The sequence below is a fragment of the Salvelinus fontinalis genome, chromosome 38, assembly GCF_029448725.1.
Source record: "Salvelinus fontinalis isolate EN_2023a chromosome 38, ASM2944872v1, whole genome shotgun sequence".
NCBI classification, from domain to species: Eukaryota; Metazoa; Chordata; class Actinopteri; order Salmoniformes; family Salmonidae; genus Salvelinus; species Salvelinus fontinalis.
This window is the reverse complement of record NC_074702.1, coordinates 21,092,299-21,107,784: the sequence shown is the minus strand read 5'-3', so window position 1 is coordinate 21,107,784 and position 15,486 is coordinate 21,092,299. Positions and strand designations below refer to the sequence as shown.

The 15,486-nt window shown below is 44.8% G+C and overlaps 1 protein-coding gene across 1 annotated transcript in view; it reads right to left on the bottom strand.

Moving 5' to 3' along the window:
* The window catches only part of LOC129838005 (calpain-7-like), a 20,698-nt gene extending 5,212 nt beyond the window's left edge, over positions 1-15,486 (bottom strand). Inside the window, exons 1-18 of the mRNA XM_055904625.1 lie at positions 15,068-15,486; positions 14,621-14,729; positions 11,930-12,087; positions 11,489-11,556; positions 9,327-9,554; positions 8,963-9,049; positions 8,636-8,762; positions 8,137-8,316; positions 7,814-7,960; positions 7,416-7,522; positions 6,934-7,054; positions 5,370-5,614; positions 3,817-3,952; positions 3,633-3,708; positions 3,415-3,560; positions 2,360-2,422; positions 2,124-2,254; positions 269-361 (exon numbers count right to left, since the gene is read on the bottom strand). Of these exons, the coding sequence (XP_055760600.1) occupies positions 269-361; positions 2,124-2,254; positions 2,360-2,422; positions 3,415-3,560; positions 3,633-3,708; positions 3,817-3,952; positions 5,370-5,614; positions 6,934-7,054; positions 7,416-7,522; positions 7,814-7,960; positions 8,137-8,316; positions 8,636-8,762; positions 8,963-9,049; positions 9,327-9,554; positions 11,489-11,556; positions 11,930-12,087; positions 14,621-14,729; positions 15,068-15,169 (2,324 nt within the window). The 5' untranslated portion in view covers positions 15,170-15,486. The remainder of the gene's footprint in view (positions 1-268; positions 362-2,123; positions 2,255-2,359; positions 2,423-3,414; positions 3,561-3,632; positions 3,709-3,816; positions 3,953-5,369; positions 5,615-6,933; positions 7,055-7,415; positions 7,523-7,813; positions 7,961-8,136; positions 8,317-8,635; positions 8,763-8,962; positions 9,050-9,326; positions 9,555-11,488; positions 11,557-11,929; positions 12,088-14,620; positions 14,730-15,067) is intronic.

The window sequence follows — 15,486 nt, the reverse complement described above, 5'->3', positions numbered from 1 at the left end:
TCCTCAACTTTAGTCTAATACATTTACCATAATCTCCAAACTGTTCCCTTTAAATTGCTACCATTGCTATGCATATACTTTCCATATCTCTTCTTTGATAAATATTTCCATTTAGCCCTATCTATATAGGCCAATTCCCACGAGTGTAAAGGGTTAATATTAGGATTGATACTGAACTCATCTGGAACTCAACACTATGTACTGTCCCTGAACACCTCTATGAGCTGATAGTGTGTTTGTCTATCTCCTGTGTATCCTGGGTGAGTACCTGTAGTCTCCACTGTTCTTCTTCGGGTGGCCTGCAGGTCCTGGCTCTACTACAGTGGACACAGTCACCATCTCAAAGCCCACACTGTACTGCCTAGAGGGAGAGACCGAGACATGATAACAACAATAACAACACCACAAGCAACCAGAACCTGCGCTCTACTGCCTACAGACGGAGTCATCTCCTTTTAATTAGGAGCACCAGATGAACTCCTAAAGAAGACGCCTACAGGATGACGTAAGGGAGTCGAGTAACACTGGAAACTGACTGTTAGTCTGTCTGCTCACATTTACACCTGGCAATCGTATTCTCTGACAGCTCAAATTGTCTGGATGTGTCATGACAAAGTCTCATTGGAGTCAGACTGTCAGACACAATGCAGACCGTGCATATTATTTAGCATTGTAGTCATTTAGATTAGATTCAACTTTGTCATTGAACAAGTACAGTATAACTGTGCAAATAAAAGAGTGCAAAAAATGTACAAGTAAAACAATTAAGTACAATGTATGTTATTAAGTGGGATGTATAAATGTGCAATGAAGGCAAATTGAAAGTGCAAGGAGGCATGCAACTGAAATGCAGGGATAGCAGCAATGAGGTTACCGAGGTAGACATGTACAACTGAATAATGTCCTTAATCAGACTTTGCAAAGCAATGTCAGAGTCCAGTAGTACCGTGAAGAGTGCAAAGAGAGTAATGCAACAAAGTCCCTGAGAGGTACTACTAAGATGTGGGCGGGTGGATATGGCTGTTACAGAGTTCAGCAGGGTTACAGTAGCTGGAAAGAAAGAAAGAAACTGTTCTTGAGCCTGCTAGTGCAGGAACGTAGAGACCTGTACCACCTGCCTGATGGTAGAAGGGCACACAGTTTGTGGCATGGATGTGAAGGGACCTGATGATGCCGCACGCCCTATGCAGACGCCGCTTGCGCTGGAGGTCTATGATGCCAAACCACACTGTGGCGCAGTTAGTCAGAATGCTCTCGACCGTGCAACGGTAAAAGTTCCCCAGCATCTGGGAGACAGGCGGACCTTCTTCAGCCTCCTCAAATAGTATAGGCGCTGCTGCGCCTTTTTGACCAGGGTTGATGTGTTGAGGGTCCAGGAGAGGTCCTCGGAGATGTAGACATACAGGAATTTGAAGCTGGGCACACGCTCCACCTCAGTGCCATCAACGAGGACTGGGGCGTGGCTGCAGCATTTAGACTTCCTGTAATCCACAATGAGCTACTTGGTTTTCTTTGCATTGAGGGCCATGTTGTTGTCAGCGCACCATGCAGACAGGTGCTTGACCTCCTCCCTGTAGGCTGACTCGTCATTGTCACTGATCAGGCCTACCACCGTAGTGTCGTCTGCGAACTTGATGGTGTTGGAACCGTGTACAGGAACACAGGTGAAGAGGGAGTACAGGAGGGGGCTCAGCACACAGCCCTGTGGCACACCGGTGTTCAGGTTCAGGGTTGAGGAGGTGAAGTTGTCTAACCTGACAGACCGGGGTCCAGTTACAGAGAGAGGGGCTGATCCCTAGGTCATGGAGTTTGGTGACCAGCCTAGAGGGAATTATCGTATTGAATGCTGAGCTAAAGTCTATGAACAGCATTCTCACATAGATGTTGGTTTTGTCCAGGTGGGTCAGGGCAGAGTATAAAGCTGTGGAGAGTAGTCCTTCTGCAGTCACCTCGGATTAGAGAAGGTTTGACGGACAGGATGAACACTCGAGTATTAAAAATGCTGTGTTACAAGAGGACATTCATTTTATCTCCATCAATTGTGATTGAGCCATAAAGTGTCCCCACTGGGTGTAGTGCCCCCAGTGGTGTGGAGGGCTCCTGCAGGCCGCATTGAGTCTTACCTGGAGCCTCGTAGCTCTATGAGCATGGGCCCTGGGCGCTCCAGGTTAAACTGGTAGATTGGGTTGTGCTTGTACGAGTCCTTGTAGTTCCCACAGCCCCCCGCACTCGGCCCCTTCCACTGGCCATTGATCTGCACAGGGAGAGAGAGGGGGCTTCAGCAATGTGAGATGGTGATTTTGTTATCATGTCAATAGAGAATGTGAACAACAAAGAGACAAGTGGAAGTAAATATTACCCGTTTGGTATGAGTGAAGGGCGTTGGGATCTTGGAGAAGGAGAACTTGCATCCAGAGTACACCTGTTGGAGGGAAACGTCTACTCTGTTGGAACTGAATGAGCAGGGATGTGATCAGCACAACATAGAAACATCATGAAGAAACTCAAGGAAGAATACTGGCCAGCTCTTATACAGATAGAAGAAATCATGTTCGTTCCGTACCTCACGAGAACTCTTCTCAGTATGAGACTGAACGTCAATTCACTAATTCTCCAGATTATTTTTAAGGAAGTGAGAGTGCAGGAATTTATTTCACAGCCAGTTTGCTGCTTGTCAGTCAAGGCTAGAGATGTTCCTCTGGTGATTGTCTTTTCTCTATCATTCTCAGAAAGACACACACGCAACTACTTTCAGGGTTTCTTCTCTTCTACGGAGGCCAAACATGTTGTTTTTGTGAGACATCAGATAACAGCTCCTCAAAGACTTCAGATCAGTTGGCAGGGGGAGTTTATGAAATATAAATGAGCAAAAAAAGGTTTGGGTCACATACTCACACAAAACCTTTTACTCATACAAACCAACAGAAAGTCTCTCTCCATCTCTCTGTCACACACAGAAATTCATTGCAGACAAACTCACAAGCTCTCTTTTAACTGATTTCACAGTTCTGCAAGTGGGTTCTGACACAGAACTGTTTCTAATGAAATAATTAGCACACTGTTCATTTAAGACTCAATCTGCATGGATATGAACACACACTCACAGACTATAGGACAAAGGATTCATGTTTCAGAATGTAGAATTATACAACTCAGATCTAGTTTTATATTCCTTGTGTGTACGGTATATGTATGTACACTTGACATTCATTAAGTGAAACAAGACACTTTCCTCTTTTCTCGCTCTTCATCTCCCCCCACTCCCTCTTCACCCCCACCATCCCACTCTCTTTTCTCACGCTCTATTGTGAGATGCTTGAAGCATGCTATATGCGCACTTCTGCACCGCAGTACAACAGGATCGCAGTGTTTGCCTGCCAGCGACAGATCTGACACTGTGTGTGTGTGTCTCACCCTCAAGGTGTAGTTGATGGTGTTCTGCTTCTCGTACTGTGACACCACCAGTGTGAAGGTGTGTGTTCCAGCGCTGGTTAGTCTCATCTTGGTCAGGTAGTGGGGGCTGTTGATCCTGATCCCATCTATGTAGGGGGGAGGGTCCGCTGAGGAGGAACATACGAGACAGTCAGAGGAAAAACACACACACCACACACACACACACACACAAAACTCACCAGGGTAGTAAACTTTCTTTCCCTCTGTCTTGTAAACCACCAAGGTGATGAACTCCCTGTTTTGTGCAAAGTCATCCTGAACATCAAAAGGACAAAAACAGAGTGATTATTGTTTCTATGGGAGAAAATGGGACATTGTCTGATACTGTGTGGTGGTGGACAGCCAGAAAGACAGTGTGTGCACCTTGTCAGTGATGTGTCTGGTCAGCAGCACCCAGACAGCGGTGCCCCCTGCAGGACAGGTCACCTCCAGCCGGTACTGAGGGTTGTTGGCCAGGCTGTAGGCATCCTTCACCGGGCCCTGCTTCCCATCCCAGGTACTGCAGGGACACACAAAACCAGAAATATACTTCACATATCATACACGTGTATTTTTTATACACATACAGTGCATTCGGAAAGTATTCAGACCGCTTGACTTATTCTAAAATTGATTGATGAGGATTTATTTTTATTCAATCTACACACAATACCCCATACTGACAAAGCGAAAACAGGTTTTTAGAATGTTTTGCAAAAAAACTGAAATACCTTATTTACATAAGTATTTAGAACATTTGCTATGAGACTCGAAATTGAGCTCAGGTGCATCCTGTTTCCATTGATCATCCTTAAGATGTTTTTACAACTTGATTGGAGTCCACCTGTGGTAAATGTAATTGATTGAAAATGAAAAGGCACACACCTGTCTATATAAGGTACAACAGTTGACAGGGAATGTCAGAGCAAAAACCAAGCAATGAGGTCAAAGGAATATTATGTAGAGCTTTGAGACAGGATTGTGTCGAGGCACAGATCTGGGGAAGTCTACAAAAACATGTCTGCAGCATTGAAAGTCCACAAGAACACAGTGGCCTCCATCATTCTTAAAGAGCTGGCCGCCCAGCCAAACTGAGCAATCGGGGGAGAAGGGCCTTGGTTCGGGAGGTGACCAAGAAGCTCCAGAGTTATTTCTGTGGAAATGGGAGAACCTTCCGGAAGAACAACCATCTCTGCAGCACTCCACCAATCAGGCCTTTATGGTAGAGTGGCCAGACGGAAGCCACTTCTCAGTAAAAGGCACATGACAGCCCGCTTGGAGTTTGCCAAAAGGCACCTAAAGGACTCAGACCATGAGAAACAAAAATGATCTGGTCTGATGAAACCAAAATTGAACTATTTGGTCTGAATGCCATTCTTCAGGCCTAGAGGAAACCTGGCACCATCCTTACGGGGAAGCGTGGTGGCTTCGGGACAAGTCTCTGAATGTCCTTGAGTGGCCCAGCCAGAGCCCAGACTTGAACCTGATCGAACATCTTTGGATAGACCTGAAAATAGCTGTGCAGCAACGCTCCCCATCCAACCTGACAGAGCTTGAGAGGATCTGCAGAGAAGAATGGGAGAAACTCCCCAAATACAGGTGTGCCAAGCTTATAGTGTCATACCCAAGAAGACTCGAGGCTGTAATCGCTGCCAAAGGTGCTTCAACAAAGTACTGAGTAAAGGGTCTGAATGTGATATTTACGGTTTTTTTATTTGTAAAATTTCTAAACACCTGTTTTTGCTTTGTCATTATGGGGTATCGTGTGTAGATTTATGAGGGGAAAAAACGATTTAATCAATTTTAGAATGAGGATGTAACGTAACAATGTGGAAAAAGTCAAGGGGTCTGAATAATTTCCTAATGCACTGTACAGTAGGTATTTATAGGTATAACAGACCCTTGTGGGAGATAGAATAGGGCTGTTGTTGACTGACCTGTGGATACAGGAAGACTCTCTGAACAGGGCAGGGCTCCAGCTCAGGTAGATGACATCATAGTACTGGCACAGGTCCTCAAACGTGATCCAGAACACACCGTTATCAAACTTCTGTGCGGTCTTGGGGTCGAAGTTGAGGTATTTGAGAAGTTCTGGGGTCCAGTTTTTCTCGTCCCGTTCACTGAAGCGGCCTTTCCACCTCAGGTGGCTCCACGGGTTCTTCAGCTGCAGGAATCGCTTCCCCTGAGAGCCAGATCAAATGGCAAAGAAGCTTAGCATGCAGGCAGAACACTATTAATGATGCGCAAAGTTACAAAGTTCTGCAGGCTCTAGTTTTGTCTTATCTTGATTATGGTCCAGTCATGTGGTCGAGTGCTGCAAGGAAAGACCTAGTTAAGCTGTAGCTGGCCCAGAACAGAGTGGCACGTTTCGCTCTTCATTGTAATCAGAGGGCTGATATAAATACTATGCATGCCAGTCTCTCTTGGCTAAGAGTTGAACTTACACAGCTCCGACACACACACTTACCCCATCAGACATGCCACCAGGGGTCTTTTCACAATCCCCAAATCCAGAACAAATTCAAGAAAGCGTACAATATTACATAAAGCGATTATTGCATGGAACTCCGTTCCATCTCATATTGCTCTAATAAACAGCAAACCTGGTTTAAAAAAAACAGATGAAGCAACACCTCACGGCACAACGCCTCTCCCCTATTTGACGTAGATGTGTGTATGCATTGACATGTAGGCTACATGTGCCTTTTAAAAAATGTTTTATGTAGTTCTGTCCTTGAGCTGTTCTTGTCTATTAATGTTCTGTATTGTCATGTTTCATGTGGACCCCAGGAAGAATAGCTGCTGCTTTGCAACAGCTAATGGGGATCCTAATAAAATACCAAAGACATAAATGAAATTGACCAGATACAAATAAAACAGATCATGCTACATGTATACCATGAGTGGTTATGCTAACAAGCTACTGTAACAACCATGAGTGGTTATGCTAACCAAGCTACTGTAACAACCATGAGTGGTTATGCTAACCAAGCTACTGTAACAACCATGAGTGGTTACGCTAACAAGCTACTGTAACAACCATGAGTGGTTATGCTAACAAGCTACTGTAACATCTGTGAGAGGTTATGCTAACCAAGCTACTGAAACAACTATGAATGGTTATGCTAACCAAGCTACTGTAACAACTATGAGTGGTTATGCTAACCAAGCTACTGAAACAGCCATGAATGGTTATGCTAACCAAGCTACTGAAACAACCATGAATGGTTATGCTAACCAAGCTACTGTAACAACCATGAGTGGTTATGCTAACAAGCTACTGTAACATCTGTGCGTGGTTATGCTAACAAGGTACTGTAACATCTATGAGTGGTTATGCTAACAAGCTACTGTAACATCTATGAGTGGTTATGCTAACAAGCTACTGTAACATCTATGAGTGGTTATGCTAACAAGCTACTGTAACAACTATGAGTGGTTATGCTAACAAGCTACTGTAACAACTATGAGTGGTTATGCTAAGTTAACACTAACACTTACTTTGTGCTCCCGGATATCCAGGACAGCGTAGGCATGCGTTGGCACAAGGCCCCACCTCTCGCCCTCCTCCTCTGTCATCACCCCCGTTGCCGTGGTGATTAGGACATCGCCCCGGTGAAACCTGTCATGAGAGGAGAGGGGGATGTGAGAGTAGTAGGTCAGCTATCTTGGCTAGGAGACCAAACTCTGAGGTATTGATAACCATGTCTATTACCATCTGGCAGCAAAGGTAATCATGAAAAATCACTACCTGACTGGAGGATGGATTAGTGGCATTACTCGGTGTGTGTGTGTGTATCTTTTTACAAATGTAATACGATTTGTGGATTCAAATAAAGTGTTTCAAATGTGTACGAATCTGTGAGTCATATCTCTTGGTGTGTACTGTATGTGTGAATTCTACAGAGCAGATGGACTATGTAGGCCCTTAAGTGTGTGCATGGGTGAATTAAAGAGTGTGTGTTTGTGTCTGCGTGTCTCACCTCTGGTAGAGCATGCGGAAGGTGTCGTCCTTGATGAATGACTGATTGTCTGAATGCATGGCGATACGCTCTGGGATCCAGCCAGTGAGTGCGTGCAGATCGATGTTCTACAATAAGACAGAACGAATAGAGATCACACTATAGAGAACATCAATAACAAGAGCCAACTGTCCAATCACGCACAATGGATGAAATGTGGAATTTAGCCCACGCTGTGAATTTGAGGGAACTGTTGTTAGCTCTGAAACATTCTCCAAAGTGAAACATTCGCTTCTCTCATATCAGTTCAGTAGGAGACAAGGAGATGTAGCCAACGCAGATAATTGAGTTGCACGTTTGGCTATTGGACAGAGCCCAGTGCAAAAGGGGTAGTACTTTCACAGGGGGAACTCCCTCACCGAGTTGGAGCCGGGGAAGTCGTAGCCTCCCATGACCTTCATGTAGGCCTTCTCTATGAGGGAGACCCACAGCTCGTTCCTGTTGCTGGAGTACGAACACAGCAGCTCTCCATTCTGACCACATGGCAGGAAGTCGTCTATAATGACCTGCAGGGAACAGGAGGGGGAACACTTACAACAATACAACCCATTGGTAGACACTGTCAGAGACATGGCAGCTTTACAGTGACAGTCTAGTCATTTAGAGAGTGAGGTTTGCTAGCTTATCTCACAATGACATTGAGCACCAGTGGAACCAGGTCCCAGGTTCTGCATTGTGTTACCTTTCTGGGCACACCGTTGATGTGAAGCTTCACCATGTACTTCCCACAGGGATTATACTCTGGCTCCCCGCGCCGGTTCTGGGGGTAGATGATGCTGGTGATGAGCTTCTTGTTGTAGCGTCGCTCATAGGCAGCGCTGATGGCTAACGACGCCACGAACGAGCAGTCAGACACCACCGTCTAACAGGAGAGAGTTGGTGATTAACATTAAGAGTATGAGACTGACATCCGACCACCAGGATGGGAGGTGAATCTGTCAGTTTTATCTGTCACATTGACAGGTATTCAGTATAGAGCAGATTATCTATAAAGTAGGTAGGTTTTATCAGACAAAACCTAAGTACAAGTGGCGCCATCTGATGATGAGTCAATTCCAATACAACTCATATAGCTACTGCACTCTTAGTGGTCTACACCTTAAATAATGATGTATTTTACAGGGTTCATTTTGGTCTTGATTATTGATATTGAATATTGGCGGCTGTGTGTGTGGCTGGACCTGTTTGATGCTAAAGCTGGATACAGATAAGATCATGGTGGGGTTATTGCAGATCTCGTCAGGGCGAACCCAGCGGGAGAAGATGGTTCTCTGCTTGGGAGACAGGGCCAGCTTGCCTAGTTTGTCCCTGGGAAACATCCACAGAGAATAAAAAGTCTGATGTTAATCACAAATTAACAGCTGATGCAATCAAGCGGCACTCCATCTAGTATCTGCTTTCAGATGGAAATTGGTTGTCAGTAGAAATGTATCATGTCTGTATTCTACAATCTGTACACCCACTTACTAAGGAGCTTTTTTAACTCGGCCAAGAATATCCTGACTTACGAGAATGGAACAGGAAAGGCAAATCTCTCCTTCAGGTCCACGCTCATGAAGGGGACGAAGGGTATGCTGTTGATCTTGGACGTGCTCCTATTTGGAAAGGAGGAGAGGAGAATCAGGAGAAATGTAACATGTGTACCTTACCCAGCAGGTGAAAATGTAGATGAGAGTCAAACCTGAACCTTCACCAAACAAAGGTGTGTTACTAGCTAACCTTTAGAAAAACCAGTCACACACTGGCATTATGCTCCGAGGGAAATGGGGATTATTATGGAACCACAGATCATTGCTTCTTGGGTGCCTAAATTCAATGTGTTGACCATGTTCTATGATTCTCCAGAGTCCAGATAGATCCCAGCCTGCTCACCTGAGCACCTCGATCTCTTCTGAGGTGTAGCGCTGACCCTGAGGCTCGCTGGACTGGACCGGCCTGACTGGCTGGGGACGGTTCTGGAGGGAGAAGTCAGGTCCAAGGGGGAAGAACTGTCTGACGGGGCAAGGCCCCCCACTAGGTTTGGCCCCTGAGGGCCCCGGCCTGTCCTGTGGTGACTGGGCTAAGGGACTGGCGGACTGGGACTCCTTCAGCCCCTCCGCCCTGGAGAGAAACAAAGTGGTTGGTTGGTCAGTCGGGTTGGTGTTCCTTGATCATTTACAGCACATTCGGAAAGTATTCAGACCCCTTGACTTTTTCCACATTTTGTTAAATTACAGCCTTATTCTAAAATGGATTTTTTTAAAAACTGTTACGTTCCCAAGTTTCTGTGTTGTGGTTTTGTTTGTATGTTTGTTTTTCATGAAATGGCTTCCCCCAAGCAGCTGATTGTTCGGCCCCATTGCTAATTGGAACTGACCCCACCCTCTCGTCAGAGGATACAGCTGTATCCCATTACAGACTCCTTCTGAAGCTAGAAAAGCCAGTGTTCCCTTGTTAAGAGAGAGCTGATGGTTATGTCCTGTGTTGGTTGTTGCTGAGAGAAAGCTGATGGTTATGTCCTGTGTTGGTTGTTGCTGAGAGAGAGCTGATGGTTATGTCCTGTGTTGGTTGTTGCTGAGAGAGAGCTGATGGTTATGTCCTGTGTTGGTTGTTGCTGAGAGAGAGCTGATGGTTATGTCCTGTGTTGGTTGTTGCTGAGAGCTGATGGTTATGTCCTGTGTTGGTTGTTGCTGAGAGACAGGTTTGTGTTAAGTATTTTGTTGCCGCTGATCTGAGGTATGGGTGTGTCAATAGGACGCAGTGTTTTTGATTCTTGAAATTGTTTACTTAGGTTTGTATTCTGTTTAATTCATTCCCAGGGGGGAAGGGGAAGGCACCTAGGGTGTGCTTAAGCAAGAGGCCTGCGGGCATACATAACCCGTAGTATTTAATGGCTATGCACACTAGGTAAGACCTGGGCGGACCACCCCCTGTATTTTGGTTAGCGCACCAGGTGGGGCTAGTTAGGTAAGTAGTGGGTAGGCAGGTAAGGTAGGAGAGGGGGCTCGTTAACTTTTACTTTCTTTGCTTTCGTCCAGCCTCTTTTTCCCAAAATTACCGTGTGACGGAATAAATTCCCTGTAAACGGTAAATTCTCTGCCTTTGTCATCCTTACTCACACCTACAATCCCATTCATCTTTCACGCCACGGGGAGTTGAGTTGTAGCAGGGTGTTGCGTTCCCTCTTCCTAGAGGCGTACGTAACAAATGCGTATCAATCTACTCACAATACCCCATAAAGACAAAGCAAAAACAGGTTTTTAGAAAATGTATTAAAAATAAAAAACTTAAATATCACATTAACATAAGTATTCAGACCCTCTACTGAGTACTTTGTTAAAGCATCTTTGGCAGCAATCCCAGCCTTGAGTCTTCTTGGGAACTCTTTCAGTGACCATCGGGTTCTCGGTCACCTCCCTGACCAAGGCCCTTCTCCCCCGATTGCTCTGTTTGGCCAGGCGGCCAGCTCTAGGAAGTCTTGGTGGTTCCAAACTTCTTCCATTTAAGAATGATGGAGGCCACTGTGTTCTTGGGGGCTTTCAATTCTGCAGACATTGAAAGCCTTGACACAATCCTGTCTCGGAGCTCTACGGAAAATTACTTCGACCTTATGGCTTGGTTTTTGCTCTGACAACTGTGGGACCTTTATATAGACAGCTGTGTGCCTTTCCAAATCACGTCCAATCAATTGAATGTACCACAGGTAGACTCCAAGTTGTAGAAACACCTCAAGGATGATCCATGGCAACAGGATGCACTTGAACTCAATTTCGAGTCTCAGAGCAAAGGGTCTGAATACTTATGTAAATAAGTTAAGTTTTTTTTTTATTTGTAATACATTTGCAAAAATGTCTAAACCTCTTTCGCTTTGTCATTATGGGGTATTGTGTGTAGATTGATGAAAATATGTATGTATTAAATCCATTTAAAAATAAGGCTGTAACTTAACAAAATGTGGAAAAAGTCAAGGGTCTGATTACTTTCCAAATGCACTGTATACAACATTAGAAATGTAGAAATATTACACTATAGAGAGGAGGGGAGAATGACCTTACCTATCGAGGGCCTGACGAGCCAGCTGCTTCAGTTTGCCCTGCAGCCCCTGGTCTGTCGTATCATGAGACTGTGAGAAAGTGGGAGAAAAGGAATGGGGGGGGGGGGGGTTACACTTGACACCTGCCACAAATGATGTACCCTAGAGACTAGGTCAAGAGAGATGTCAATACATACAATGAAGGCTAGTGGTGCATCAATCTGTTCATGGCCTAATCCAAATAAACAGTTCTTATACCTGTTCCTGACTACACCTCCATTGGACCTGATGATGACCCAGGAATTAACATCCTGTATAAATGTTTGATACAGTGGTCTGAATAGCAGAGAGTATAGCTAATTTTGTTGTTTTGCTCAATACAAGAGCATTGGTGGTGAATGTTGCCTCTGTAGTCTCACAGTGGGCCTAAAAGAAGCCTGGGTCTTTCCTAAGCAGCCCCTACCGTCTGGATGCAGAGTTCCACGGCCTGTGTGTAGAGCTCGATGGCCTCGTCCCCATTGCCCTTCTCATCCTCCTCAAAGGCCTGGGTGACCAGGAAGTGGGCCCGCTCCAGATCCACCTGCTGCTTGCTCTTCAGAGGATCGCTACTTTGAGCTTGAACTGCATGGGGTCAAAGGTAAGTAGGACACAACGGAACATTAAAAATATATATATTTTCACATACACTGGATAGGTGCAGACAAATGTTGTTGTTTTACAGCCATAGTAGTACGGCGCCCCTGGAGCAAATTAGGGTTAAGTGCATTGCTCAAGGGCACCGACCAATTTTTCTTTTCACCTTGCCAGCTCAGGTATTCAAATCAGCAACCTTTAGGTTACTGGCCCAATGCTACAACCGCTAGGATATCCTCAATGAGAGGCTGACTAAGAAAATAACTGGATGAGGGAAATATAGGTGTTATATATTTGAGGTGATGTGGATATGTTAGGATAGCTACTGCCAACTACAGCATTGAGAAACACTGGAAACAATGAGAGGTTTCCTCTACCCAAATAAGGCTAGTGCCTCATATCAACTTGAATACAGTAACATGACCCTCTTGAGCGACAGAGATATTAAGAGGCTTTTAGGCCCGGGCAACCGTATAGTATGAACCTGAGTCACACCCACTCTCCAACTTAACGGGACATACCCACACACCCTTTGTTGCTTTTATGTATTTTGCTTTTTGTGCTATTGCTCTGTCTGCTATGTGTTGCTTGTCCTATGTTGCTCTGCATGTGCTCACTGCTCATTGTTTGTCTGTATTGTTATTGTAATTGTTTTTAATAGCCTGCACAGGGACTGCGGTTGAAAATTTGCCGGCTGGCTAAAACCGTCGCTTTTACTGAAATGTTGATTAATGTGCACTGTCCCTATAAAAATAAACTCAAACTCAATCTGTGGGCCAGTTTCATAAACACAAGCGAAGGCCCGCACATCTCACACAAACATGCACAAACAAGTGAAGTGAAGTGTAAGCTGTTCGGTAGGTCATGGAAAGAATGAATCATAAGGACACTCACTAAGTTTACTGTGATCCAACATTAGATAGGCTAAGGACTTTTTCCACATTTTGTTACTTTACAGCCTTATTCTAAAATGTATTAAATCGTTTCCCCCCCCTCAATCTACACACAATACTTCATAATGACAAAGCACAAATAGGTTGACATTTTTGCAAATGTATAAAATAAAATAAAACTGAAATATGACATTTACATAAGTATTCAGACCCTTTACTCAGTACTTTGTCGAAGCACTTTTGGCAGCAATTACAGCCTCAAGTCTTCTTGGGACACCTGTATTTGGGGAGTTTCTCCCATTCTCTGCAGATCCTCTCAAGCTCTGTCAGGTTGAATGGGGAGCGTCGCTGCACAGCTATTTTCAGGTCTCTCCAGAGATGGCTCTGGCTGGGCCACTCAAGGACATTCAGAGACTTGTCCCGAAGCCACTCATGCGTTGTCTTGGTTGTGTGCTTAGGGTCATTGTCCTGTTGGAAGGTGACCCTTGCCCCAGTCTGAGGTCCTGAGCTCTCTGGAGCAGGTTTTCATCAAGGAGTTATCATCTTTCCCTCAATCCTGATTAGTCTCCCAGTCCCTGCTGCTGAAAAACATCCCCACAGCATGATGCTGCCACCACACTTCACAGTAGGGATGGTATTGGCCAGGTGATGAGTGGTGCCTAGTGTCCTCTCGACGTGATGCTTGGCATTCAGGCCAAAGAGTTCAATCTTGGTTTCATCAGACCAGAGAATCTTGTTTCTCATGGTCTGAGAGTACTTTAGGTGCCTTTTGGCAAACACCAAGCGGGCTGTCATGTGCCTTTTACTGAGAAGTGGCTTCCGTCTGGCCACTCTACCATAAAGGCCTGATTGGTGGAGTGCTGCAGAGATGGTTGTTCTTCTGGAAGGTTCTCCCATCTCCACAGAAAGAACTCTGGAGCTTCTTGGTCACCTCCCTGACCAAGGTCCTTCTCCCCTGATTGCTCAGTTTGGCTGGGCGGCCAGCTCTAGGAAGTCTTGGTGGTTCCAAACTTCTTCCATTTAAGAATGATGGGGGCCACTGTGTTCTTGGGGACCTTCAATGCTGCAGAAATGTGTCCCCAGATCTGTGCTTTGACACAATCCTGTCTCAGTTTTTGATCTGACGTGCACTGTCAACTGTGGGACCTTATATAGACAGGTGTGCCTTTCCAAATCATGTCCAATCAATTGAATTTACCACAGGTGGACTCCAATCAAGTTGTAGAAACATCTCAAGGATGATTAAGGGAAACAGGTTGCACCTGAGCTCAATTTTGAGTCTCATTGCAAAGGGTCTGAATACTTATGTAAATGAGCTATTTCTGTTTTTTTAATACATTTGCAAACATTTCTAAAAACCTGTTTTTGCTTTGTCATTATGGAGTATTGTGTGTAGTTTGATGAGGGAAAAATGTAATTAATTCATTTTAGAATAAGGCTGCACTGTAACAAAATGTGGAAAAAGTCAAGGGGTCTGAATACTTTCCGAATGCCCTGTAGGCTACTCACTGCAATGCTTTATGAATACGGGCCCAAACATTCTGGATGGAGTATGAGAGTGAATGAAGTTGGATCAGAAGTGGTTCCGGAGGATCACCCGTTTCCCTACGCTGTTGAGTTGGACTCACCAGCATTGTGCAGGGCCTGAACCCGGTCCAGGTACTCATTGACTTTATCCTGGATGCCCTCCAGTTTAGACCCTGCCATGCCGGCGTAGATCAGGGCTTGTGCCGCCTCCTAATATCACATACAACACCAACATTATTGCTCTCAAAATGACAAATTAATTTTCATGTAGCAAAATACAAGTGTCTTAACCATGGGTCAAGTACCACTACGATAGTAACGTACCCTATATTTTTTGAGCTTCTGGATACACCTTAAAGGCTTAATACATACCGTTTGTTACACAGGTGTAAACACTGGGATGCCACTTCTAAAGGCTAAAAGTGCATCAGTGATCAAGTAGTCTATTCCACAAGGGTGACCATAAGATGCAGGTGAAAGTAAAAGCCAATGAGTAGTGTGGCAAATTATTACACAACATCCATTTCATTCAGAGTCCTTAACGTTACCTTATAATAGAAGACAGCCTCGTTGTATTTTCCATTCTGGTCGCAGATGACAGCAGTTTTAGCAAATTTAACTCCATCGTGCTCCAGTGCCGTGCAATCCATTTTGTTCTAAAGTTTTTTCAAACGCCTTCATACAGCCTGGAAAATATGGCTGTCCCTGTCATTCGGAACTAAAGTTAGCTAACTAACGTTAGCTAGCGGCGTTAGCTAGCAAGACGAACTTGACAGAACGTCAGACAACTAAATCAAAACAATGAGTTACAGTTCCAAAATATAGATTTTTAAGAGAAGATTATCAAATGAATAGAATACAAACAACCGCCTTGACAATATCATTATGATATACAGCTAGCAAGTAGACGAGCTACTTTCTGCTCGATAACAACAAGTGATTTCCATGATTTAGCTTCCGGGTAGCT